This window comes from Salvelinus sp. IW2-2015, linkage group LG6.2 (genome assembly GCF_002910315.2).
Source record: "Salvelinus sp. IW2-2015 linkage group LG6.2, ASM291031v2, whole genome shotgun sequence".
NCBI classification, from domain to species: Eukaryota; Metazoa; Chordata; class Actinopteri; order Salmoniformes; family Salmonidae; genus Salvelinus; species Salvelinus sp. IW2-2015.
In genome coordinates, this window is record NC_036846.1 from 16,835,381 (window position 1) to 16,862,654 (window position 27,274).

The 27,274-nt window shown below is 42.7% G+C and overlaps 2 protein-coding genes across 2 annotated transcripts in view; both read right to left on the reverse strand.

Annotated features, from left to right (window-relative positions):
- The window catches only part of LOC111965890 (mediator of RNA polymerase II transcription subunit 12-like), a 50,073-nt gene extending 32,634 nt beyond the window's left edge, over nt 1-17,439 (reverse strand). The window contains 9 exon segments of the mRNA XM_070444255.1: nt 462-575; nt 578-596; nt 2,537-2,809; nt 3,700-3,810; nt 15,108-15,283; nt 15,558-15,717; nt 16,080-16,271; nt 16,387-16,491; nt 17,283-17,439. Coding sequence (XP_070300356.1) covers nt 462-575; nt 578-596; nt 2,537-2,809; nt 3,700-3,810; nt 15,108-15,283; nt 15,558-15,717; nt 16,080-16,271; nt 16,387-16,491; nt 17,283-17,384 — 1,252 coding nt within the window. The 5' untranslated portion in view covers nt 17,385-17,439.
- A 6,495-nt stretch (nt 17,440-23,934) lies between these two features.
- wu:fb13g09 (ATP-binding cassette sub-family C member 5) overlaps nt 23,935-27,274 on the reverse strand; it is a 30,060-nt gene continuing 26,720 nt past the window's right edge. Inside the window, exon 21 of the mRNA XM_023990300.2 lies at nt 23,935-25,347. Within this exon, the coding sequence (XP_023846068.2) occupies nt 25,243-25,347 (105 nt within the window). The 3' untranslated portion in view covers nt 23,935-25,242. The remainder of the gene's footprint in view (nt 25,348-27,274) is intronic.

The window sequence follows — 27,274 nt, forward strand, 5'->3', positions numbered from 1 at the left end:
CCAACAACCATCCAAATGCATTAGCCATATCCAAACTCCAAATGCATTAGCCATAATCCAAACTTCCAAATGCATTAGCCATAATCCAAATCCAAATGCATTAGCCATAATCAAACTCCAAATGCATTAGCCATAATCCAAACTCCAAATGCATTAGCCATAATCCAAACTCCAAATGCATTAGCCATAATTCAAAACCAGATGCCTTAGTCACACTCCAACCCAAATGCATTAGTCAAATCCAAAACCAAATGTATCAGTCACAATCAAAACCACCAAATGCATTGTCATAATCAAACCCCAAAATAATTAGCATAATCCAAACAATAATCCTAAACAATGTCGTCGCTTTATAGAAATAACAGCCCCCAGTTTTGCCAAAGTACAGTGGCATGGAATATCTTTCCAAGGCGGGAAGAACCGTTGGCAGGAACAGAACTCTGGCTTACTCTGCTCGTGTAAAGGTGCCTTTGCCCCTGGCATGGGCAGGTTGGAGGGGGATATGGGAGTAGGGTCCAGTGGGGAACCAGTCTTGTTCCGGCTGTCTGTCAGAGAGTAGTGCCACACCAGGGCACTGGACAGCACAGCACGATACTCTGATGGACCAAGACCAGGAAATAAGAGATTCAGGGATATGATTGACAATATGGGAAATCAGAGATTTTTAAAACTACAATAGAATTTTCAGGAACAATCCCAAACCTGATAATTGTAACCAAGGCTAGTTTACAACACTAGCCATGTACCTCTATACTAGCCTCATGGCTTAACAGTAACATTAATAGTCAGTGTAATAGTACTTACTATACTAGCCTCATGGCTTAACAGTAACATTAATAGTAGTGTAATAGTACTTACTATACTAGCCTCATGGCTTAACAGTAACATTAAAGTAGTGTAATAGTACTTACTATACTAGCCTCATGCTTACATTAATAGTAAGTGTAATAGTACTTTATTTCTAGCTCATGGCTTAACAGTAAATTAAATGTACTACTATTCTAGCCTCATGGTTTAACAGTCATATTAATTGTGTGTTGACCTTCTGATCCAAATCAGTCAGGTTTCAAGACTAGTCATTCAACTGAGACTGCTCTTCTCTGTGTCACGGAGGCGCTCCGCACTGCTAAAGCTAACTCTCTCTCCCTCTGCTCTATCTTCTTAGACCTATCGGCTGCCTTTGATACTGTGAAACCATCGATCCTCCTCTCCACCCTCTCCGAGCTGGGCATCTCCGGCGTGGCCCACGCTTGGTTGCGTCCTACCTGACAGGTCGCTCCTACCAGGTGGCGTGGCGAGAATCTGTCTCCGCACCACGTGCTCTCACCACTGGTGTCCCCCAGGGCTCTGTTCTAGGCCTCTCCTATCTTCGCTATACACCAAGTCACTTGGCTCTGTCATATCCTCACATGGTCTCTCCTATCATTGCTATGCAGACCGACACACATTAATCTTCTCCTTTCCCCCCCTCTGATGACCAGGTGGCGAATCGCATCTCTGCATGTCTGGCAGACATATCAGTGTGGATGACGCATCACCACCTCAAGCTGAACCTCGGCAAGACGGAGCTGCTCTTCCTCCCGGGGAAGGACTGCCGTTCCATGATCTCGCCATCACGGTTGACAACTCCATTGTGTCCTCTCTCAGAGTGCTAAGAACTTGGCGTGATCCTGGACAACACCCTGTCGTTCTCAACTAACATCAAGGCGGTGACCCGTTCCTGTAGGTTCATGCTCTACAACATTCGCAGAGTACGACCCTGCCTCACACAGGAAGCGGCGCAGGTCCTAATCACAGGCACTTGTCATCTCCCGTCTGGATTACTGCAACTCGCTGTTGGCTGGGCTCCCTGCCTGTGCCATTAAACCCCTACAACTCATCCAGAACGCCGCAGCCCGTCTGGTGTTCAACCTTCCCAAGTTCTCTCACGTCACCCCGCTCCTCCGCTCTCTCCACTGGCTTCCAGTTGAAGCTCGCATCCGCTACAAGACCATGGTGCTTGCCTACGGAGCTGTGAGGGGAACGGCACTCCGTACCTTCAGGCTCTGATCAGGCCCTACACCCAAAGGGCACTGCGTTCATCCACTCTGGCCTGCTCGCCTCCCTACCTCTGAGGAAGTACAGTTCCCGCTCAGCCCAGTCAAAACTGTTCGCTGCTCTGGCCCCCAATGGTGGAACAAACTCCCTCACGACGCCAGGTCAGCGGAGTCAATCACCCACTTCCGGAGACACCTGAAACCCCACCTCTTTAAGGAATACCTAGGATAGGATAAAGTAATCCTTCTAACACCCCCCTTAAGAGTTAGATGCACTATTGTAAAGTGGTTGTTCCACTGGATATCATAAGGTGAATGCACCAATTTGTAAGTCGCTCTGGATAGAGCGTTCTGCTAAATGACTTAAATGTAAATGTAGTGTAATAGTACTTACTATACTAGCCTTATGGCTTAACAGCAATATCAATAGTAGTGTAATAGTACTGCAGTACCAGACAATCCATTCAATTCAGTGGAAAGGCTATTCAGTGTGTTTGTACCTGTAGCATGCAGCTGAGCCCAAACACCAAGGGCCTGTGTTGAGGGCAGATGTAGAAGTCTGTGAAGGGGGTCTGGGGTTGGTTGCCCCCCGTGGGCTGGGAGGTGGGTGTGGGGGGCAGGGCGTTCCCCGGCTGCGCCAGGATGCTGTGTGCCGGGTGCCCCCCGGCGCCGGGTCCCAGGCTCCCGTCGCTTAGCAGCAGGTTGAGGCGTCGCGTGCAGAAGTAGGCCAGTCTCCGAGACAGGTAGGCCGACAGCACAAACTCCCCTGAGTACTGAGGGAGGGGTAACGACTCACAATGTCAGTTCTAACTCCCCCTGAGTAGTGAGGGAGGGTACACGACTCACAATGTCAGTTCTAACCCCCCCTGAGTAGTGAGGGAGGGGACACGACTCACAATGTCAGTTCTAACTCTTCAGAGCTGATAAGTGATCACAGCAATGGAATATAGGGAAAAACGGGGGAGGGTAGCTAGGTCAGCCTCAATGATGTACAGTTGGGGGCATTCAAAACTTAACATTTACTGCAGCTCAGGTAAAAACATTTTCTTTAAAGTAGATTAAACTGCACTTCCAAGGGCATATGTCAGATTTTGTTTTCATTAGATAGGTTATTGTTAGACGATTGCTACTTTACTTGGTGCTTGCCATCACCCTGCAAGATAATTTGTCGCATTAACAATGTACCATTGCTGCACAAAAAGTTATTTGAAAAATACATTTTTAATGTCCCCAATTGTATAATTAGAGGATGTAAGAACCTGGACTTTCTGATTAGTGAAGATAAACTACATCTCTGTGAGTGTCTCCTCAAGTTACTTCTTCCACATGAAATACGTGGTTTGCTACTGGATGGAGAATGAAATTCATCACTGCATTAGGAGAAAGATAGCCTAGCGGTTAGAGCATTGTATGGCATGGCCAGTAACTGAAAGGTTTCTAGTTCGCATCCCAAAGCTGACAAGGTGAAAAATCTGCCGATGTGCCCTTGAACAAGGAACCTAACCCTAATTGCTCCGAGGATGTCTCAGGGAGAGTGGGAAAAGCAAAAACCACATTTCCAATTCACACATGCATATTAATACACGTGTGAAATAGGACAAATATAAGCACCCACCAAATTATTATTAAGATGGGAGCTAAAGGGATGGTATAGCGGCATTACCTGTAGCAGGAGGGGCAGCAGCAGCTTCAGAAGCTCATCCTCTCCAGGTCGGACTTTCTCGAAGCATTCCAACACCCACGTCAGGAACTCGTGTCTATCTAGCATGCCATCCTGGACACAAGCAAACAACCGTTTGTAATTGCTTGTTCTTCTACAGCATGAAGTATTTATGGCAAGTTAAAGTGATGCTCCAGAACTTTGTATAATTTCATCCATTAGTTTTGAAAGTGGCGATCACGAGCGAAAGCGGGACCCCGTTTTTTGTGTACTACGTCATCCACTTCCTATGATAAGTTACACCATGCATTTTTTTGTTGTTGCAATTTGTATGATATGTTATGAACCTAATTGGTACAATTCATGCTATGAGTTTGTTGTGCTTAAGATCCCGCATCTTTATGCAATTACTCCATTTCACTATTAGTCAGTGTAAACAATGTGCTATATGATGCGGGCGAGCAAGAAACGATCATCCAAAAAATTCCCAAACTGTTTTGTTTTGCTTGTGATTCTATCTGGCCTTAGTCATAAAATGCATACATTGTCTTATCGGTTACCTCATAGTGTAGTTGACAACAGAAATGGCTCACCCTCTAAATAGAAGCTAACTTGCTAGCTGTTAACTGCTATTTTTCCCCTAATGAACCTGGCATGCAGCACGTTGCTTATGCAGTGACATAGTGAAATAGGGTTATACTACCATGACAGAGAGCTGTGTAATGACAAAAAGCAAACATTGAAGTCACAAAATTCTAACCAAGTAACAACTCAATCCATTTAAAACTGTTTAGTGAATATATATGACTTCGATGTTTGCTTTTTGTCATTACACAGCTATATATACACATATATATACATACACACACACACGTGTATATATATACATACATATATATATATATATATACACACACACACACACACACACACACACACACAGTGGGGAGAACAAGTATTTGATACACTGCCGATTTTGCAGCTTTTCCTACTTACAAAGCATGTAGAGGTCTGTAATTTTTTATCATAGGTACACTTTAACTGTGAGAGACAGAATCTAAAACAAAAATCCAGAAAATCACATTGTATGATTTTTCTTTTTTCTTTAAAATTTTACCCCCCCCCTTTTCTCCCCAATTTTCGTGGTATCCAATTGCTAGTAATTACTATCTTGTCTCATCGCTACAACTCCCGTACGGACGCATGGAAAGCCATGCGTCCTCCGAAACACAACCCAACCAAGCCGCACTGCTTCTTAACACAGCGCGCCTCCAATCCGGAAGCCAGCCGCACCAATGTGTCGGAGGAAACACCGTGCACCTGGCTCCCTTGGTTAGCGCGCACTGCGCCCGGCCCGCCACAGGAGTCGCTGGTGCGCGATGAGACAAGGATATCCCTACCGGCCAAACCCTCCCTAACCCGGACGACGCTAGGCCAATTGTGCGTCACCCCACGGACCTCCCGGTCGCGGCCGGCTGCGACAGAGCCTAGGCGGCGGTGGAAACCCAGTTGCCCTAGCACCACTGCGCCACCCGGGACGCCACATTGTATGATTTTTAAGTAATTAATTTGCATTTTATTGCATGACATAAGTATTTGATCACCTACCAACCAGTAAGAATTCCGGCTCTCACAGACCTGTTAGTTTTTCTTTAAGAAGCCCTCCTGTTCTCCACTCATTACCTGTATTAACTGCACCTGTTTGAAACTCGTTACCTGTATAAAAGACACCTGTCCACACACTCAATCAAACAGACTCCAACCTCTCCACAATGGCCAAGACCAGAGAGCTGTGTAAGGACATCAGGGATAAAATTGTAGACCTGCACAAGGCTGGATGGGCTACAGGACAATAGGCAAGCAGCTTGGTGAGAAGGCAACAACTGTTGGCGCAATTATTAGAAAATGGAAGAAGTTCAAGATGACGTCAATCACCCTCGGTCTGGAGCTCCATGCAAGATCTCACCTCGTGGGGCATCAATATCATGAGGAAGGTGAAGGATCAGCCCAGAACTACACGGCAGGACCTGGTCAATAACCTGAAGAGAGCTGGACACAGTCTCAAAGAAAACCATTAGCAAACACACTACGCCTCATGGATTAAAATCTGCAGCGCACGCAAGGTCTCCCTGCTCAAGCCAGCGCATGTCCAGACCCGCTCTGAAGTTTGCCAATGACCATCTGGATGACCAGAGGAGGAATGGGAGAAGGTCATGTGGTCTGATGAGACAAAAATAGAGCTTTTTGGTCTAAACTCCACTCGCCGTGTTTGGAGGAAGAAGAAGGATGAGTACAACCCCAAGAACACCATCCCAACCGTGAAGCATGGAGGTGGAAACATTCTTTGGGGATGCTTTTCTGCAAGGGGGACAGGACGACTGCACCGTATTGAGGGGAGGATGGATGGGCCATGTATCGCGAGATCTTGCAACAACCTCCTTCCCTCAGTAAGAGCATTGAAGATGGGTCGTGGCGGGTCTCTCAGCATGAACACGACCCGAACACACCAGCCAAAGCATCTCAAGTTCCTGGAGTGGCCTAGCCAGTCTCCAGACCTAACCCAATAGAAAATCTTTGGAGGGAGCTGAAAGTCTGTATTGCCCAGCGACAGCCCCGAAACCTGAAGGATATGGAGAAGGTCTGTATGGAGGAGTGGGTCAAAATCCCTGCTGCAGTGTGTGCAAACCTGGTCAAGAACTACAGGAAACGTATGATCTCTGTAATTGCAAACAAAGGTTTCTGTACCAAATATTAAGTTCTGCTTTTCTGATGATTCAAATACTTATGTCATGCAATAAATGCAAATTAATTACTTAAAAAATCATACAATGTGATTTTCTGGATTTTTGTTTTAGATCCGTCTCTCACAGTTGAAGTGTACCTATGATAAGTAGGAAGTGTACCTATGTAAGTAGGAAACCTGCAAAATCGGCAGTGTAACAAATACTTGTTCTCCCCACTGTATGTATGTATGTATGTATATATAATATATATACACATACATACATACATATGTATATACACACACACACCGCACACACACAAGCAGTGTGAACCTGCTTTCATCTGTGAAGAGCACAGGGCGCCAGTGGCGAATTTGCCAATCTTTGGTTCTCTGGCAAATGCCAAACGTCCTGCACGGTGTTGGGCTGTAAGCACAACCCCCACCTGTGGACGTCGGGCCCTCATACCACCTCAATGGAGTCTGTTTCTGACTGTTTGAGCAGACACATGCACATTTGTGGCCTGCTGGAGGTCATTTTGCAGGGCTCTGCAGTGCCCCCTTGCACAAAGGCGGAGGTAGCGGTCCTGCTGCTGGGTTGTTGCCCTCCTACGCCTCCTCCACGTCTCCTGATGTACTGGCCTGTCTCCTGGTAGCACCTCCATGCTCTGGACACTACGCTGACAGACACAGCAAACCTTCTTGCCACAGCTCGCATTGATGTGCCATCCTGATGAGCTGCACTACCTGAGCCACTTGTGTGGGTTGTAGACTCGTCTCATGCTACCACTAGAGTGAAAGCACCGCCAGCATCAAAAGTGACCAAAACATCAGCCAGGAAGCATAGGAACTGAGAAGTGGTCTGTGGTCACCACCTGCAGAACCCTCCTTTATTGGGGGTGTCTTGCTAATTGCCTATAATTTCCACCTGTTGTCTATTCCATTTGCACAACAGCATGTGAAATGTATTGTCAATCAGTGTTGCTTCCTAAGTGGACAGTTTGATATCACAGAAGTGTGATTGACTTGGAGTTACATTGTGTTGTTTAAGTGTTCCCTTTATTTTTTGAGCAGTGTATATATACACACATATATATATACACATATAAATATACACACACAATATATACACACACACACTAGAGGTCAACCGATTATGATTTTTCAACGCCGATACGATTATTGGAGGACCAAAAAAGCCGATACCAATTAAAATCGGTCAAATTTTATTTATTTATTTGTAATAATGACAATTACAACAATACTGAATTAACACTTATTTTAACTTAATATAATACATCAATAAAATCAATTTAGCCTCAAATAAATAATGAAACAAGTTCCATTTGGTTAAAATAATGCAAAAACAAAGTGTTGAGAAGAAAGTAAAAGTGCAATATGTGTTATGTAAGAAAGCTAACGTTTAAGTTCCTTGCTCAGAACATGAGAACATATGAAAGCTGGTGGTTCCTTTTAACATGAGTCTTCAATATTCCCAGGTAAGAAGTTTAGGTTGTAGTTATTATAGAATTATCGGACTATTTCCCTCTATACGATGTGTATTTCATATACCTTTGACTATTGGATGTTCTTATAGGCACTTTAGTATTGCCAGTGTAACAGTATAGCTTCCATCCCTCTCCTCGCTCCTCCCTGGGCTCGAACCAGGAACACAATGACAACAGCCACCCTCGAAGCAGCGTTACCAATGCAGAGCAAGGGAAACAACCACAGGCTCAGAGCGAGTGACGTTTGAAACGCTATTAGCGCGCGCTAACTAGCCAGCCCTTTCACTTTGGATACACCAGCCTCATTCGGGAGTATAGGCTTGAAGCCATAAACAGCGCAAGCTTGACGCACAACGAAGAGCTGCTGGCAAAACACACGAAAGTGCTGTTTGAATGAATGTTTACGCGCCTGCTTCTTACTACCACCGCTCAGCAGATACTTAGATACTTGTATGCTCAGTCAGATTATATGCAACCATACACGCTAGATAATATGTAGTAATATCATCAACCATGTTGTCATCAACTAGTGATTATGATTGATTGATTGTTTTTATAAGATAAGTTTAATGCTAGCTAGCAACTTACCTTGGCTTACTGCTTTCGCGTAACAGGCAGTCTCCTTGTGGAGTGCAACGAGAGAGAGGCAGGTCGTTTATTGCGTTGACTAGTTAACTGCAAGGTTGCAAGATTGGATCCCCAAGCTGACAAGGTGAAAATCTGTCGTTCTGCCCTGAACGAGGCAGTTAACTTCTTGTGAATAGAGGGGGCGCTGTTTTCACTTTGGAAAACATCGTGCCCAAATTAAACGGCCTCGTACTCTGTTCTAGATCATACAATATGCATATTATTATTACTATTGGATAGAAAACACTCTGAAGTTTCTAAAACTGTTTGAATTATATCTGTGAGTAAAACAGAACTCATTTGGCAGCAAACTTCCATACAGGAAGTGAAAAATCTGAAAACGAGGCTCTGTGTCAGGGCTTGCCTATTCAATTGGCTTTTATTTATCGATATGTATGCACTTCATACGCCTTCCACTAGATGGCAACAGGCAGTAGAAGGTTGAATGGGGTGTCTAGCTTGATGTGAGGGCCGAATATAGAGCTTTTGGAGTTGCAGGTCCGGTATTTTGTCAGTTTGACGGCGCGCGGGGGAACTCGACATTGTCTTCTGAAAAGCGTGTGTCGTATACACGGCGAATTGCTCCGGCTCTGACTTTATTTGATACATCCAGGCGCAAACATTTCTTGGACACACGTGAGCTCGAAATGGCTAGCCAAAGTTGCTAATTCGACAGAAGAAAATGTACATTCTAAAACCAAACAACGATTTATTCTGGAAATAGGACTCCTTGCACAACATTCTGATGGAAGCTCAAGAAAGGTAAGAGAATATTTATGATGTTATTTCGTATTTTGTGGTAAATGTTGGCTCCAACAAGGCGGAGAATATTGAGCGCTGTCTCACAATACTGCATGCTGTATGTCTACTAAAGTTATTTTAAAAAAATCTAAACACAGCGTTGCATAAGAACCAGTGTATCTTTCATTTGCTGTACAACATGTATTTTTTAGTAAAGTTTATGATGAGTTCTTTGATTAGATGACTGCCCAAAATATCTCCGGAGATTTTGGTGAATTGTTGCTACGTATTCACAATGTATAACCACGATTTGCAGCTCTAAATATGCACATTTTCGAACAAAACATAAATGTTATTGATAACATGATGTTATAAGACTGTCATCTGATGAAGTTGTCCAAAGGTTTAGATTAATTTATATCTATTGCTGGTTTTGCGAACGCTTAATGTTTGCGTGGTAATTAAATGGCGTTGTGTTTGGCTATTGTGATGAGCTAATATAATTCTATATTGTGTTTCCGCTGTTAAAACACTTTCTTTTTTTTTATCGGAAATATTGGCCGGATTCACAAGATGTTTATCTTTCATTTGCTGTACACATGTATTTTTCATAAATTTTTATGATGAGTATTTATGTATTTCACATTGCTCTCTGTAATTATTCTGGATGCTTTGGTGCTATTTGTGATGGTGGCTGCAATGTAAAACCAGCGATTTGTAGCTATAAATATGCACATTTTCGAACAAAACATAAATGTGATTGTATAACATGATGTTATAAGACTGTCATCTGATGAAGTTGTTGAAGGTTAGTGATTAATTTTATATCTCTATTTGTGGGTTTTTGTGAAAGCTACCTATGCGCGTGGAAACATGGTGAAAATAGCCGTTGTGTGTTTGGCTATTGTGGTTAGCTAATATAAATACATTTGTTTCGCTGTAAAACATTTTAAAATCGGAATGATGGCTGGATTCACAAGATGTTTATCTTTCATTTGCTGTATTGGACTTGGATTTTCATGAAAATTATATTGTGATATCCCTGTCCCGTTAGGCTAGGCTATGCTAGTCACGTTTTTTGATGAGGATGCTCCCGTCGTGGGTATCACTGAAAGGTTAACCCACCGTTCCTAGGCCTCATTGAAAATAAGAAATGTGTTCTTAAACTGACTTGCCTAGTTAAATAAAGAGTGTAAAAAAATAATATATTATATAAAAATAATAATAAAATCGGCAAATCGATGTCAAAATACCGATTTCCGATTGTTATGAAAACTTGAAATCGGCCCAATTATTTCGGCCATTCCGATTAATCAGTCGACCTTTAATACACACACACGTACACACACATACATAAACTCAGCAAAAAATTGCCCTTTTTCAGGAACCTGTCTTTCAAAGATAATTCATAAAAATCCAAATAACTTGGGAGTAATAGGAATATGTACATATTAAATATATGGAGATAGCGATGCTGAGGGCATAGGCAAGCTGCAGTAGATGGTATAAAAATACAGTATATAGATATGAGTAATGTAACATATGCAATTTATATGTATATACTGTATCTAGTCATTCCCTCTGACATTGCTCGTCCTAATATTTACAGTATATATTTCTTAATTTCATTCTTTACTTTTAGATTTGTGTGTATTGTTGTGAATTGTTAGATACTACTGCACTGCTGGCGCCAGGAACACACGCATTTCGCTATACCGCAATAACATCTAAATAAACGGCCTTTTTCAGGAACCTGTCTTTCAAAGAAATAATTCGTAAAAATCCAAATAACTTAACAGATCTTCAATGTAAAGTGTTTAAACACTGTTTCCCATTCTTATTCAATGACCCATAAACATTAATGAACATGCACCTGTGGAACGTTGTTAAGACACTAACAGCTTATAGGCAATTAAAGGTCACAGTTATGAAAATTTAGGACACTAAAGAGGCCTTTCTACTGACTCTGAAAAACACCAAAAGAAGATGCCCAGGGTCCCTGCTCATCTGCGTGAACGTGCCTAGGCATGCTGCAAGGAGGCATGAGGACTGCAAGTGTGGCCAGGGCAATAAATTGCAATGTCCGTACTGTGAGACACCTAAGACAGCGCTACAGGGAGACAGGATGGACAGCTGATCGCCTCGCAGTGGCAGACCATGTGTAACAACACCTGCACAGGATCGGTATATATTAACATCACACCTGCGGGACAGGTACAGGATGGCAACAACAACTGCCCGAGTTACACCAGGAACCCACAATTCCTCCATCAGTGCTCAGACTGTCGCCAATAGGCTGAGCGAGGCTGGGACTGAAGGCAGGTTCTCACCAGACATCAACAGAAGCCAACGTGGCACAAACCCACCATCGCTGGACCAGACAGGACTGGCAAAAAGTGCTTTCACGCCTCCCTGGTGGCGCAGTGGTCTAGGGCACTGCATCGCAGTGCTAGCTGCGCCACCAGAGTCTCTGGGTTTCGCGCCCAGGCTCCGTCGCAGCGCGGCCGCGACCGGAGGTCCGTGGGCGACGCGCACAATTGGGCTAGCGTCGTCCGGTTAGGGAGGGTTTGGCCGGTAGGGATGCACGGTGTTTCCTCCGACACATTGGTGCGGCTGGCATCCGGTGGTGGAGGCGCGCTGTGTTAAGACGCAGTGCGGCTTGGTTGGGTTGTGCTTCGGAGGACGCGTGGCTTTCGACCTTCGTCTCTCCCGAGCCCGTACGGGATGTAGCGATGAGACAAGATAGTAATTACTAGCGATTGGATACCACGAAAATTGGGGAGAAAAGGGGATAAAAAATATATAAAAAAATATAAAAAAAGTGCTCTTCACTGACGAGTCGCGGTTTTGTTCACGCGCGGGGTGATGGTCGGATTTGTGTTTATCGTCGAAGGAATGAGCGTTACACCGAGCCTGTACTTGGAGCGGGATCGATTTGGAGATGGAGGGTCCGTCATGGTCTGGGGCGGTGTGTCACAGCATCATCGGACTGAGCTTGTTGTCATTGCAGGCAATCTCAACACTGTGCGTTACATGGAAGACATCCTCCTCCCTCATGGGTACGCCTTCCTGCAGGCTCATCCTGAATGACCCTCCAGCAGATGACAATGCCACCAGCCATACCGCTTGTTCTGTGCGTGATTTCCTGCAAGACAGGATGTCAGTGTTCTGCCATGGCCAGCGAAGAGACCGGATCTCAATACCATTGAGCACGTCTGGGACCTGTTGGATCGGAGGGTGAGGGGCTAGGGCCATTCCCCCCCAAAATTTCCGGCGAACTGCAGGTGCCTTGGTGGAAGAGTGGGGTAACATCTCACTCTCACATCTCTTTTCTATTTTTACCAATGACCTGCTACTGGCATTAAACAAAGCATGTGTGTCCATGTATGCTGATGATTCAACCATATACGCATCAGCAACCACAGCTAATGAAGACACTGAAACCCTTAACAAAGAGTTGCAGTCTGTTTTTGGAATGGGTGGCCAGTAATAAACTGGTCCTGAACATCTCTAGAACTAAGAGCATTGTATTTGGTACAATACTGACTGTTACTTTTGATTTTGACCCCCACCCCCTTTGTTCACAGACACATTATTACATTTCTGTTAGTCACATGTCTGTGGGACTTGTTCAGTTTATGTCTCAGTTGTTGAATCTTGTTATGTTCATACAAATGTTACATATGTTGGGTTTGCTGAAAATAAAACGCAGTTGACAGTGAGAGGACGTTTCTTTTTTTGCTGAATATATATATATAAAATATACACACACACAGTGCTTTCGGAAAGTATTCAGACCACGTGACTTTTTCCACATTTTGTTCCTTTACAGCCTTATTCTAAAATAGAGTAAATTAAAAATCCTCAGCAATTTTCACACAATACCCCATAATGACAAAGCGAAAACCGGTTCAGACATTTTTGCAAATTTCAAAATAAATAACAGAAATATTCAGACCCTTTGCTATGAGACTCGAAATTGAGCTCAGGTACATCCTGTTTCCATTGATCATCCTTGAGAAGTTTCTAAAACCTGATGAGAGTCCACCTGTGGTAAATTCAATTGATTGGACATGATTTGAAAGGCACGCACCTGTCTATATAAGGTCCCACAGTTGACAGTGCATGTCAGAGCAAAAACCAAGCCATGAGGCCGAAGAAATTGTCTGTAGAGCTCCGAGACAGGATTGTGTTGAAGCACAAATCTGGGGAAGGGTACCAAAAATGTCTGCAGCATTGAAGGTCCCCCAAGAACACAGTGGCCTCCATCATACTTAAATGGAAGACGTTTGGAACCACCAAGACTCATCCTAGAGCTGGCCGCCCAGCCAAACTGAGCAATCGGGGAAAAAGGCCATGGTCAGGGAGGTGACCAAGAACCCGAAGATCACTCTGCTCTAGAGTTCCTTTGTGGAGATGGGAAAACCTTCCAGAAGGACAATCATCTCTGCAGCACCCCACCATTAAGGTCTTTATGGTAGAGTGGCCAGACAGAAGCCACTCCTCAGTAAAAGGCACATGTCAGCCTGCTTGGAGTTTGGCAAAAGGCACCTAAAGGACTCTCAGACCATGAGAAACAAGATTCTCTGGTCTGATGAAACCAAGATTGCTCTTTGACCTGAATGCCAAGCGTCATGTCTGGAGGAAACTGGCACCATTCCTACGGTGAAGCATGGTGGTGGCAGCATCATGCTGTGGGGATGTTTTTCAGCGGAAGGGACTGGGAGACTAGTCAGGTTTGAGGGAAAGATGAATGGAGCAAAGTAAAGAGAGATCCTTGATGAAAACCTGCTCAGGACCTCAGACTGGGGTGAAGGTTCACCTTCCAACAGGACTATGACACTAAGCATACAGCCAAGACAACACAGGAGTGGCTTCAGGACAAGTGTCTGACTGTCCTTGAATGGCCCAGCAAGATCCCGGACTTGAACCCGATCGAACATCTCTGGAGAGAACTGAAAAGGCAACCAAGTCATGGACTGTTCTTTCTGCTAACGCATGGCAAACGGTACCCGGAGCGCCAAGTCTAGGTCCAAAAGGCTCCTTAACAGCTTCTACCCCGAAGCCATAAAACTGCTGAACAATTAATCAGATGGCCACCCGGACTATTTACTTCGACCCCTCCTTTGTTTTTACACTGCTGCTACTCGCTGTTTATTATCTATGTATAGTCACTTTACACCAACCTACATGTACAAACTACCTCGACTAACCTGTACCCCCGCACATTGACTCGATACCGGTACCCCCTGTATATAGCCTCGTTATTGTTATGCAATTCTATTGTGTTACTTTTTACTTTAGTTTATTTAGTAAATATTTTCTTAACTATTTCTTGAACTGCATTGCTGGTTAAGGTCTTGCAAGTAAGCATTTCACGGTAAGGTCTACTACACCTGTTGTAGTCGGTGCATGTGACAAATAAAATTTGATTTTGATATAGCTGTGCAGTAACTCTCCCCATCCAACCTGATAGAGCTTGAGAGCATCTGCAGTGAAGAATGAGGGAAACTCCCCAAAGTCAAGGGGTCTGAATACTCTCCGAAGGCACTGTATATCAAAATTAATATAACATTTAGCAGGCACTTTCATCCAAAGCGACTTACAGTCATGTGTGCATACATTTGATGCATGGGTTGCCACGGGAATCGAACCCACGATCCTGGTGTTTCAAGGGTCATGCTCTACCAACTGAAGCATATTTATTTTGCTTATCAAACGCATCAGACATGGCAGATACATAGGTCCCCGGTGGAGACAGACGTGGAACCTGAGATAGGCAGGCACACAGACAAACCAAAGGACCAACCAACCTGGAACATGAACATGGCCAGCTTCTCGTTGTACTCCCACTGCTTCATGGCCGTGTCCACCTCGGCCGGATTGGCCGGGAGGGGGGAGCCACAGCCCTGGCTGGGAGACTGGCGGTAGAACTCGGCCACCTTCTGCAACTGCTCCCACAGGTACTTAGTGATGATCTGAGTCCATTCTGCAGTGCAGACAGAAAGAACATACAGTTAAGAGTTCAATTCATCCCAGTGGCATATGCTTCTGTTAATGCAGCATGACTGAGCAAAATTCTAGAGATGTAGCAGCCTATATTTTCTAAATGGCAGTGAACACTCAGGATATTGGAATGTTCCATTATTGAGGAGTTTTGGCCACAGGGGGCTAGCTGGAACATGCTCAATCATTTTTTTTTAAACGATGTTGTTCAAGGGAGGATGGTTAGGCTATATATTTTTTAAGGAGTGCTTGATTACCTATGCAGGGGTCAATCACGTGCCGCTTCTTGACTTTTGTTTCTGTGATGGCGGCGTGATACGCACAGGTCATCTTGATCATCCATGCCGAACGCATCACAGGTACTGTGTACTTGGCCAAGTAGCCAAAAACCTCCTCCTTTTTACTAAAGATCGGCACCTGGTACACAAACCCAGTAAAGGAAGATGCAGCAGAAAAATAACATACATTTTTTATAATTTACAAGTCTGTCTTATAAATCGCAACGTAGTTACTTTGAATAATATTAGGAAGATAGTGTATAAGTCTCCCAAGGCAGACATATTGCGGTTAAATTTGAGTTGGTCACAGGAAGAATAGGGCCACGTTCAGCAGTCAAACATGTTGGAACTTTGCAGATATAAATGTCATGAATAGAGCCAGCATGATTCCTTAGTCTACATGTCAGAGTCTTGTTTGTTTTACATACAGTAACATATTTCTATCACAATGTGATGCTCTGCTGAACGTGCCCCCAGGGGTGTTTTGGTACAAAGTCCTACCTTCTTGGCCAGCTGGGTGAGGGGTTTAGTCCCAGCCAAGTCTGTAAACCAGTTGTTGATAGAGCTTTGTGACCTGGCAGTAACGAGCCAGAAATTGTCCTTCTGGTTGACCTGAGGCTTCCGTTTGCCTGTGTCTGGAAATGTGTTGTAGCGCAACTTCTCTGCAATGATGCTGCTGAAGTTTGAACTAATCTGTTTGGGTAATAGGAAAATATACTATCAACAACATGCATCATCAACATGCATCATTATTCACTACGTGTGTCTGATACAGATGACAAAGAAACAGTGATGAGTAGAAGATCACCTTTGAGGGATTGAAGTTGACATTTTTAGCACTTCCATGTTCATCCCCAGACACAGCCGGTTGATTATTAAATCCTTGCTTCACATTCAACGCAGTCAATTCATCCTGGAACACAAATTATTTACATTAGTTCTCTATTGTGAAATTCAGACCATGCAGTTGATGAAGTCACCCAATGAGCACATGTACTGGACACTGGATACCACATTCTCCACCTTTGTTTACAAAACAAACGATTATCTCAGTGGGGGACTGCTTTGCCAACTAGGTAACTAGTTAGCTACATGATCAAATTGAGTTGAGCTTGTTAGTCAATTATTTAATTTGTTTTACTAAGTATTAGGATCCCATTCCACGTATGCCAGAAACGTTAAGTGACATGTCAAAGTAGCTAAATACATCATGACCATGAATGACGACATTTAACTAGCTAACCTGCGGTAGCTAGTTGCTAATAACGCTAACGTTAGCTAACTATCTACCAAGCTGCTCCAAATGTATCCTAGTTGTGTTGCTAGTTAACGTTATTTGAAATGCAAACAACGGTTCGTGAAATATTTGTTAATTTGAAAGTTAACCAAATTATATTTGTCGTATCATTTAGCTAGCTAGCGTTAACTAAATTACGACTTAACGTTAGCCCCATAGAAAGCTATCAAGATAGCTAGCCAGCTAGCTGGTTGGTGTTTTCAGTGCGAGCAGGCAAACTGACAAGCCAAGTAGCTGTTCATTGTTATTACTAGAGAGACTGGTTTGGGCCTGATAGCCGTCTGGGGGGATTAACGTTAGCTAACGTTAGCAACCATAGCGTAGCTAAGGGCTCCTTTCCAAATAGGCTCTTTGTGTCAATTTCTCTTTGCAACGTTGGTTTGACACACGATTTAAGTTTATCTGACCTCTTTTTGCTTTGGGTCTTGTGGATAAACGTCCGGAGGTCCGAGTCGTGGCCGCTTCAGGGGCCGGTGTTCGTAACTTAAGATCCCGAAAGCAGCCATCATCCAGCGGCATCACAGCCAAGGCTTTCCCCTTTCCGTTCGAGTCTTGGAAGCCGGAAGAACGCCGACGCAGACCAATGCAGACAAGAAAACTCAAATATATCCCATAATACCCCACTGCATGTCATTTCATATTCTAGCTAAAAAATAAAGTTATTTATTATTTTCCCCCATTTTTACTCATGCTATATGTTTATTTATAAACCGGTTAGTTTAGATCCTGAATGCTGATTGGCTGAAACAGTATGTTTAATGCATAGTGTGGAATTTACTCTGTTCGATATTGCAACAAAGTGTATGTCCGCTAAACCGTCTCTTTTCATTGTACAAATTGTCTCTGTCTGGCTGAAGAAATAAATCGATTTGCTGAACAGAAAGTTGGATGAATATTATGTAGCCTAGCCCAGGGGTTCTCGAAGTGGGGGTCCGCGGTACTGTAGGGTGTATTTATTAATACTAACAAAAACAGATTCAACGAATTTTGGACAAGGCATGCGTGGATTACATTTAGAGGGAGTAATACAATACAACGTAATATAATGAATCTACAATTTATGTTTTTAACCTTGGGCAACATGTGCTTGGGAGGTTCACAAGGATATTGATATCCACAGTACTCCACCAACTATACATTTTTCAACTCAATACTTCTTGTATTCCCCAAAATGTATATTTCTTAACATTAATGCACTGTAATGTAAGCTTTAAAACAAAATGTGTAGAATTGTATGATATTAGCTTTAAAGCTGCAACAACAAAAATATTTATGCCTGTGACAAAATGTGTAGAATTGCAGGAAATTAGATTGAAAACGGATCAATTTTCTCTCTGAAGCCAAGAGGCAGGGCTTTTTAAATGTTCCTTAACATGGCCCAAAGTCAGTTAAAAATAGCATACAAGGAGTTTATCTCACTTCAGTTGTGTTCTGATTATGAGGGTGCTGTAACAAAAGGGGTCCCTGGCCCCAAAAAGTTTGAGAACACCTGGCCTAGCCTATGGAGATAACAATTTGTTCAGAAGCTGTCTCATCATATTTTCATCTCAGACACCCTGGACACACTCCAATTTGCATACCGCCCCCAAAAGATCCACAGACGACGTAATCTCTATTGCACTCCTCACTGCCCTTTCTCACCTGGACAAAAGGAACAATTATAAAACCCATCTACACTGAACAAAAATATAAATGCAAAAAGTAAAGTGTTGCTCCTATGTTTCATGAGCTGAAATAAAATATCCCAAAAATTTCCCATTGCACAAAAAGCTTATTTCTCTCAAATGATGTGCACAAATGTGCTTATATCCCTGTTTGTGAGCATTTCTCATTTGCCAAGATAATCCATCCACCTAACAGGTGTGGCATATCAAGAATCAATGTATTGGTCACATACACATAAACTCAGCAAAAAAAGAAACGTCCTCTCAAACATACCCTTGTAAAACTGACCATCCTACCGATCCTCGACTTCGGCGATGTCATTTACAAAATAGCCTCCAATACCCTACTCAATAAATTGGATGCAGTCTATCACAGTGCCATCAGTTTTGTCACCAAAGCCCCATATACTACCCACCACTGCGACCTGTATGCTCTCGTTGGCTGGCCCTCGCTTCATACTTGTCGCCAAACCCACTGGCTCCAGGTCATCTACAAGACCCTGCTAGGTAAAGTCCCCCCTTATCTCAGCTCGCTGGTCACCATAGCAGCACCCACCTGTAGCACGCGCTCCAGCAGGTATATCTCTCTGGTCACCCCCAAAACCAATTCTTCCTTTGGCCGCCTGCAAAACTCTCTGAAGCTGGAGACTCTTACCTCCCTCACTAGCTTTAAGCACCAGCTGTCAGAGCAGCTCACAGATTACTGCACCTGTACATAGCCCATCTATAATTTAGCCCAAACAACTACCTCTCCCCCTACTGTATTTATTTATTTTTTTATTTCTACTTTGCACATTCTTCCACTGCAAATCTACCATTCCAGTGTTTTACTTGCTATATTGTATTTACTTCGCCACCATGGCCTTTTTTTTGCCTTTACCTCCCTTATCTCACCTCATTTGCTCACATTGTATATAGACTTATTTTTCTACTGTATTATTGACTGTATGTTTGTTTTACTCCATGTGTAACTCTGTGTTGTTGTGTGTCGAACTGCTTTGCTTTATCTTGGCCAGGTCGCAATTGTAAATGAGAACTTGTTCTCAACTTGCCTACCTGGTTAAATAAAGGTGAAAAAAAAAAGAAAAAAAAAGAAAAAAGGCAACTGCATTTATTTTCAGCAAACGTAACATGTGTAAATATTTGTATGAACATAACAAGATTCAACAACTGAGACATAAACTGAACAAGTTCCACAGACATGTGACTAACAGAAATGGAATAATGTGTCCCTGAACAAAGGGGGGGGTGTCAAAATCAAAGTAACAGTCAGTATCTGGTGTGGCCACCAGCTGCATTAAGTACTGCAGTGCATCTCCTCCTCATGGACTGCACCAGATTTGCCAGTTCTTGCTGTGAGATGTTACCCCACTCTTCCACCAAGGCACCTGCAAGTTCCCGGATATTTCTGGGGGGAATGGCCCTAGCCCTCACCCTCCGATCCAATAGGTCCCAGACGTGTTCAATGGTATTGAGATCCGGTCTCATCGCTGGCCATGGCAGAACACTGACATTCCTGTCTTGCAGGAATTCACGCACAGAACGAGCGGTATGGCTGGTGGCATTGTCATGCTGGAGGGTCATGTCAGGATGAGCCTGCAGGAAGGGTACCACATTAGGGAGGAGGATATCTTCCATGTAACGCACAGCGTTGAGATTGCCTGCAATGACAACAAGCTCAGTCCGATGATGCTGTGACACACCTGCCACATACCATGACGGACCCTCCACCTCGATCCCGCTCCAGAGTACAGGCCTCGGTGTCTCGCTCATTGCTTCGACGATAAACGCGAATCCGACCATCACCCCTCTCTCAGCCTATTGCGGACAGTCTGAGTGCTGATTGAGGGCTTGTGCGTTCCTGGTGTAACTCGGGTAGTTGTTGTTGCCATCCTGTACCTGTCCCGCAGGTGTGATGTTCGGATATACCGATCCTGTGCAGGTGTTGTTACACATGGTCTGCCACTGCGAGGATGATCAGCTGTCCATCCTGTCTCCCTGTAGCGCTGTCTTAGGCGTCTCACAGTACGGACATTGCAATTTATTGCCCTGGCCACATCTGTAGTCCTCATGCCTCCTTGCAGCATGCCTAAGGCACGTTCATGCAGATGAGCAGGGACCCTGGGCATCTTTCTTTTGGTGTTTTTCAGAGTCAGTAGAAAGGCCTCTTTAGTGTCCTAAATTTTCATAACTGTGACCTTAATTGCCTACCGTCTATAAGCTGTTAGTGTCTTAACGACGTTCCACAGGTGCATGTTCATTAATTGTTTATGGGTCATTGAATAAGAATGGGAAACAGTGTTTAAACACTTTACAATGAAGATCTGTTAAGTTATTTGGATTTTTACGAATTATCTTTGAAAGACAGGTTCCTGAAAAAGGGCCGTTTCTTTTTTTTCAGAGTTTATTTAGATGTTATTGCGGGTATAGCGAAATGCGTGTGTTCCTAGCGCCAGCAGTGCAGTAGTATCTAACAATTCACAACAATACACACAAATCTAAAAGTAAAAGAATGAAATTAAGAAATATATACTGTAAATATTAGGACGAGCAATGTCAGAGTGGAATGACTAGAATACAGTATATACATATGAAATTGCATATGTTACATTACTCATATCTATATACTGTATTTTATACCATCTGCTGCAGCTTGCCTATGCCACTCAGCCATCGCTCATCCATATATTTATATGTACATATTCCTATTACATCCCTTTACATTTGTGTGTATAAGGTAGTTGTTGTGGAACTGTTAGATTACTTGTTAGATATTAGTGCACTGTCGGAACTAGAAGCACAAGCATTTCGCTACGTTCGCATTAACATCTGCTAACCATGTGTATGTGACCAATTAAAATTTGATTTGAAATGAGTAAAACATTATCTAAAAATTATTACATTGACCAGTTTTCCATTACTAAAGTAACCAGTGATTCCATGTCTATGTACATAAGGCAGCAGCCTCCAAGGTGCAGGGTTGAGTAACCGGGTGGTAGCCGGCTAGTGACAGTGACTAAGTTCAGGGCAGGGTACTGGGTGGAGGCCGGCTTGTGATGGCTATTTAACAGTCTGATGGCCTTGAAATAGAAGCTGTTTTTCAGTCTCTCGGTCCCAGCTTTGATGCACCTGTACTGACCATGCCTTCTGGATGAACGGGCCATAGCTCGGGTGGTTGATGTCCTTGGTTATCTTTTTGGCCTTTCTGTGACATCGGGTGCTGTAGGCGTCCTGAATTGAAGTGGATTTAACAAGTGACATCAATAAGGGATCATAACTTTCACCTGCATTCACCTGGTCGGAAAGAGCAGGTGTCCTTAATGTTTTGTATATTCAGTGCGTTCAGAAAGTATTCAGACCCCTTGACTTTATCCACATTTTGTTACGTTACAACCTTATTCTAAAAATGATTAAGATGATTTGTTTCGTCAATCTACACACAATACCCCATAATGACAAATCAAAAACAGGTTTAGAATTTTTTGCTAATTAAAAAATGTAATTACATATACATAAGTATTCAGACCCTATCAGCAGATATCACAAAGTTCTACACAAAAACCCAGCCTAAAACCCTGAACAGCAAGTACTCAGTACTTTGTTGAAGCACCGTTGGCAGCGATTACACCCTCAAGTCTTCTTGGGTATGGCGCTACAAGCTTGGCACACCTGTATTTGGGGAGTTTCTCCCATTCTTCTCTGCAGATCCTCTCAAGCTCTGTCAGGTTAGATGGGGAGCGTCGCTGCACAGCTATTTTGAGGTCTCTCCTGACATATTTGAGGACATTCAGAGACTTGTCTCGAAGCCACTCCTGCGTTGTCTTGGCTGTGTACTTAGGGTCGTTGTCCTGTTGGAAGGTGAACCTTCACCCCAGTCTGAGGTCCTGAGCGCTCTGGAGCAGGTTTTCATCAAGGATCTCTCTGTACTTTGCTTCGTTCATCTTTTCCTTGATCCTGACTAGTCTCCCAGTCCCGGCAGCTGAAAAACATCCCCACAACATGATGCTGCCACCACCATGCTTCACTGTAGGGATGGTGCTAGGTTTCCTCCAGACGTGACGCTTGGCATTCAGGCCAAAGAGCAATCTTGGTTTCATCAGACCAGAGAACCTTGTTTCTCATCATCTGAGAGCCCTTTAGGTGCCTTTTGGCAAACTCCAAGCGGGATGTCATGTGTCTTTTACTGATGAGTGGCTTCCGTCTGTCAACTCTACCATAAAGGCCTGAATGGTGGGGTGCTGCAGAAATTATCGTCTTTCTGGAAGGTTTTCCCATCTCCACAAAGGAACTCTGGAGCTCTGTCAGAGTGACCATCGGTTCTTGGTCACCTCCCTGACCAAGGCCCTTCTCCCCCGATTGCTCAGTTTGGCCGGGCGGCCAGCTCCAGGAATAGTCTTGGTGGTTCCAAACTTCTTCCATTTAAGATCTGTGCCTCGACACAATCCTGTCTCAGAGCTCTACAGACAATTCCTTCGACCTCATGGCTTGGTTTTTGCTCTGGCATGCAATGTCAACTGTAGGACCTTATTTAGACAGGTGTGTGCCTTTCCAAATCATGTCCAATCAATTGAATTTACCACAGGTGCTCCAATCAAGTTGTAAAAACAAAGGATAATCAATGGAAACAAGATGCACCGGAGCTCAATTTTGAGTCTCATAGCAAAGGGTCTGAATACTTATGTAAATAAGGTACTACTGTTTGTTATTTTTAATACATTTGCATTAATGTCTAAACCTGTTTTCCCTTTGTTATTATGGGGTAGTGTGTGTAGATTGATTACATTTTTAAAAGTTCTCAATTTTAGAATAAGGCTATAATGTAAAAAAATGTGGAAAAAAGGGAAGGGGTCTGAATACTTTCCGAATGCAAAAATGGCTCAATGGGTCTCCTTGTGATTTTTGGTGATGATTATCTACGTACCATGTCATAATGGAGAACTTCCCTCTACCGTACGTCCATTCTGGCTCGATGTATACCCCAAAATGCATACATGTATGACCTTTGACCCTCCACGTTGGGCCCATAGAGATGTCACTACCATTCAAATTGTTCCATGCCTTCTTTCATGTTGTATTATGAAGTTAATAACATATCAATACTTTGTTTTGAGAAGATTGTTGTTTTATAATACATTTCATAAATCCAGTTGTCCCAATTAACCGCATAGGGGTCATAACATTCATGCAGTGATTACCACAATTTATCAATGTCCGATAGTGGTTATCATACCAAAATATAGCTCACAGACATTACCCTTGCCACCCCATAGTGGACCAATATGTGAAATTTGGCCCTCTGGCCCATGGACTATTGATCTAATTAATTGTCAGAGCACCATGCATGCCAGGAAGGCACCATACGCGAGAACAATGAATGCAAGGACAATATTTCAAGTATGAAAACATTTTTATTGGTAAAGCATTTCTATGACAAAAAAAATCTTAACATTTAAGAATAAAAAAATATAGCAAATTACAATCGCAAGTCTTTTACAAGACCATCTTTACGATTTCTCTAGCAACATATTGCTTATTGCACACAATGTCTGCTCAGTGTATGAACATTTGTTTTTTTAAGGCATCTAGATGTTTACAATCCAAAACGTCATCCAAAAAAACTGATTTGCAGACATTGTCTGTGGTTGTTTAGAACAAAAAAATACTCTAAATACTCAGTACCTTTCATTATTTGTTCCACAACTCTGTTTTGCTGTTCTTCAATTCCATGAATATAACTGTGCTTTATTACTACACAACAGAATGATTACACGTTGATAAAAACGACATTCCTGCCATATACCCTGCAACAATACAAGAGACTATGCAGATACAGTTCCGACATACCAGCATAAGATTCACCCAGAACAGAACATAACACAAATGCAATTCCAAAAAGCATAGGCTACAACATTACTACACAACGAATGACATAACTGTAGAGGCACATATACACTGCATCTGTTAGGATTCACTGAAATGATTACCATATAATAATCTGCCTTATTATAACTTGACATATTATCAGTCAATATATTCCTGACCTTGCTCATGTGGAATGGTTACTTTGGTGTATCAAAGTGATTCTTTGGAAGTCTCAGTTGCCCAGTGATTTGACTGATGAATGTGCTGGCTGTATTGTTTGCAAATATCATAATATAAAATCCATTCCACCAACTAGCATTGAGGCTTATACAAGTGATAGGTTCCTTTCGAATTATATCAGTGAAATATATAGATAATTTAACGTTCTCTTCCAAGTCTCACTGATAGCCCTGTAGAGAGAGGGTGAAAGGAAGCAACATTCAGTGTTCTCAGACGCTTCAGTGTTTCATCATGGAATATAAAGTGCCGTTGTAGAGTCATTGCTCTTGATTTGCACTTTCTCCTTTTGGCTCTGAGAAATCATCTCTTTCCACACAGCAGTAAAGGTCAGCAGGTACGATACTCCCAACTCTCAATAGATCCACATCTTTGATGCGTCTTTTGGAACATTGTCATCATACTCATGAAGTCATCATTGGTTTTTGAAATCAACAGACATCACTAGATTTAGCAGCGTTTGTAAGAACCTCTGTTAATGCCTTCTAAAATAACATCTTACTTGCTCCATGGCAGGATGGTAATCTTCAAAGATTGTGCAAGTCATGTCCTCTGCTGTATTGCCTCGTTTTATAAGCGCTAATTTGTACTCATTCGACTCGGTTCACTGCTCTGTGTCACTGAGCTTGCCGTTAGATGCCTCGATCATGGCACGGAATCTGGAGTTGTCATCTGCCAGCAGGGCAGCAGGGGTGTCGAACTCCAAAATCTGGAATGAAGAAAATAAACAAGTTCTGACCAACAAGTATTTCGACCCACTAGAAAAATGTTTCCTTAGGTATACAGTAGTATATCAAATATTTTGTTTAGTATATGCTGTTAACCCTTTACACTCGTACCAATATACAGGTTGAAAATTGCAGATATGGACACTGATAAGTGCCTAAATTGGAACACAGTGGCTGTACAGTAACATACTATACATGACGTCAGAGCTCAGGCTCTGTTCTTCACAGCGCTGTATGGGTTTTGACTGACAGCCGTTCTGAACTTGAGCACCCCGTGACAAGAAATTACCCCCATCCCTCCTGCTAACTGGGCAATTTTCACATTTTTTTTTGTCTGAGTGAGGGAAAAGCTGTAAATTAAGAGGACTCAATGCATTCTGAAATATGAGACGTTGAGGATTACAATGAAAAATACCACTTTGACGTCAAACACCCGTGAGCCCAAATGTGCACTTCACATTTCCATATCATAAAACTCATGTAATATACAGTGTCAATGTTTATGATGACTATGTTTGATATACAATTACAAGATGACATGGCGTTATACCCTGGGTTGTCTTGAACAGAATGAGCCTGTTTGTTGTATTGTGATGAAAACTTGCCATGCACCACGCATCAATGCACTTAAGACTCTATTCTAAGCCCACCAAAATGATGTTCTGCTTCTTTGAATTGCCTTGTGAAAGCCTAGCAGTGTAATATTGTATTTTATAATTTAGCTAGTCATGTTGGCAATAGAACAAGCTTTCAAATTATACCCACCTGTCCCAGATTGCGATTTATAAAATGGACCGCTTTTGGATTGCGTAAACAACAGTAATTGTGTAAAGGCAGGAGTTTTCAGGGCTGTGTTCCAAACAAAACAACTACACGTGTACTTGCTCTAGTTCCTCAACAGCACAGCTAGGAGAGCTCAAAAAAGCACCTTATAGTTGAATACTCTTCTGCATTGAAATTACTTAGGAACTGGGCACACTTTGGAGAAGTGTGACACCACTTGGAAACACCAGTTAGACCTCTCACTCAAATCCATGTCATTTTTTTCTCTTATGTTGCACTTGTCCCACATTTTCCAGGAATATTATCATCATGTTACTGAATGTATCCAGAGTATTTTCATATTTTGTTATTGTCAAATGAGATGAAAAGTACAGTAAATGTAAAATGCACATAAAAGCAACAGTGTAATGTTTGGGTTCATTATTGTGTCAGGTAAACTGTTGTGTCCTCACCTTTAGTCTAATCATTTGCCCACAATCTCCTAACTGTTCCTGTTTAATTGTTACCATGGTCATGCATATCTTTTCCATATTTCTTCTGTAAGAAACATTTCAATTTAGTCCTATCCATATAGGCCAATTCCCACAAGTGTAAAGGCGTTAAATACAATGCCTTCAGGAAGTATTCATACTCCTTGTCTTATTCCACGCTTTGCTGTTTTACAGACGGAATTCAAATTTATTATTTTCTTACCCAGCTACAAACAACAATACCCCATAATGACAAAGTGAAAACATGTTTTTAGAAATGTTTGCTAAATTATTGAAAATGAAATGCAGAAATATCTAATTGACATAAGTATTCACACACCCATGAGTCAATACTTTGTACAAGCACCTTTGGCAGCAATTTCAGCTGTAAGAGCTTTCCACACCTGGATTGTGCAACATTAGCCCATTATTCTTTTCAAAACTCTTCAACCTCTGTCAAATTAGTTGCTAATCATTCCTAGGCAACCATTTTCAGGTCTTGCCATAATTTAAGTCAAAATTGTAACTTGGCGACTCACGAACATTCACTGACCTCTTGGTAAGCAACTCCAGTGTAGCCCTGTGTTTTAGATTATTGTACTTCATCTGTCTGGTGGAAGACTGAACCAGGTTTTCCTCTAGGATTTTGCCTGCG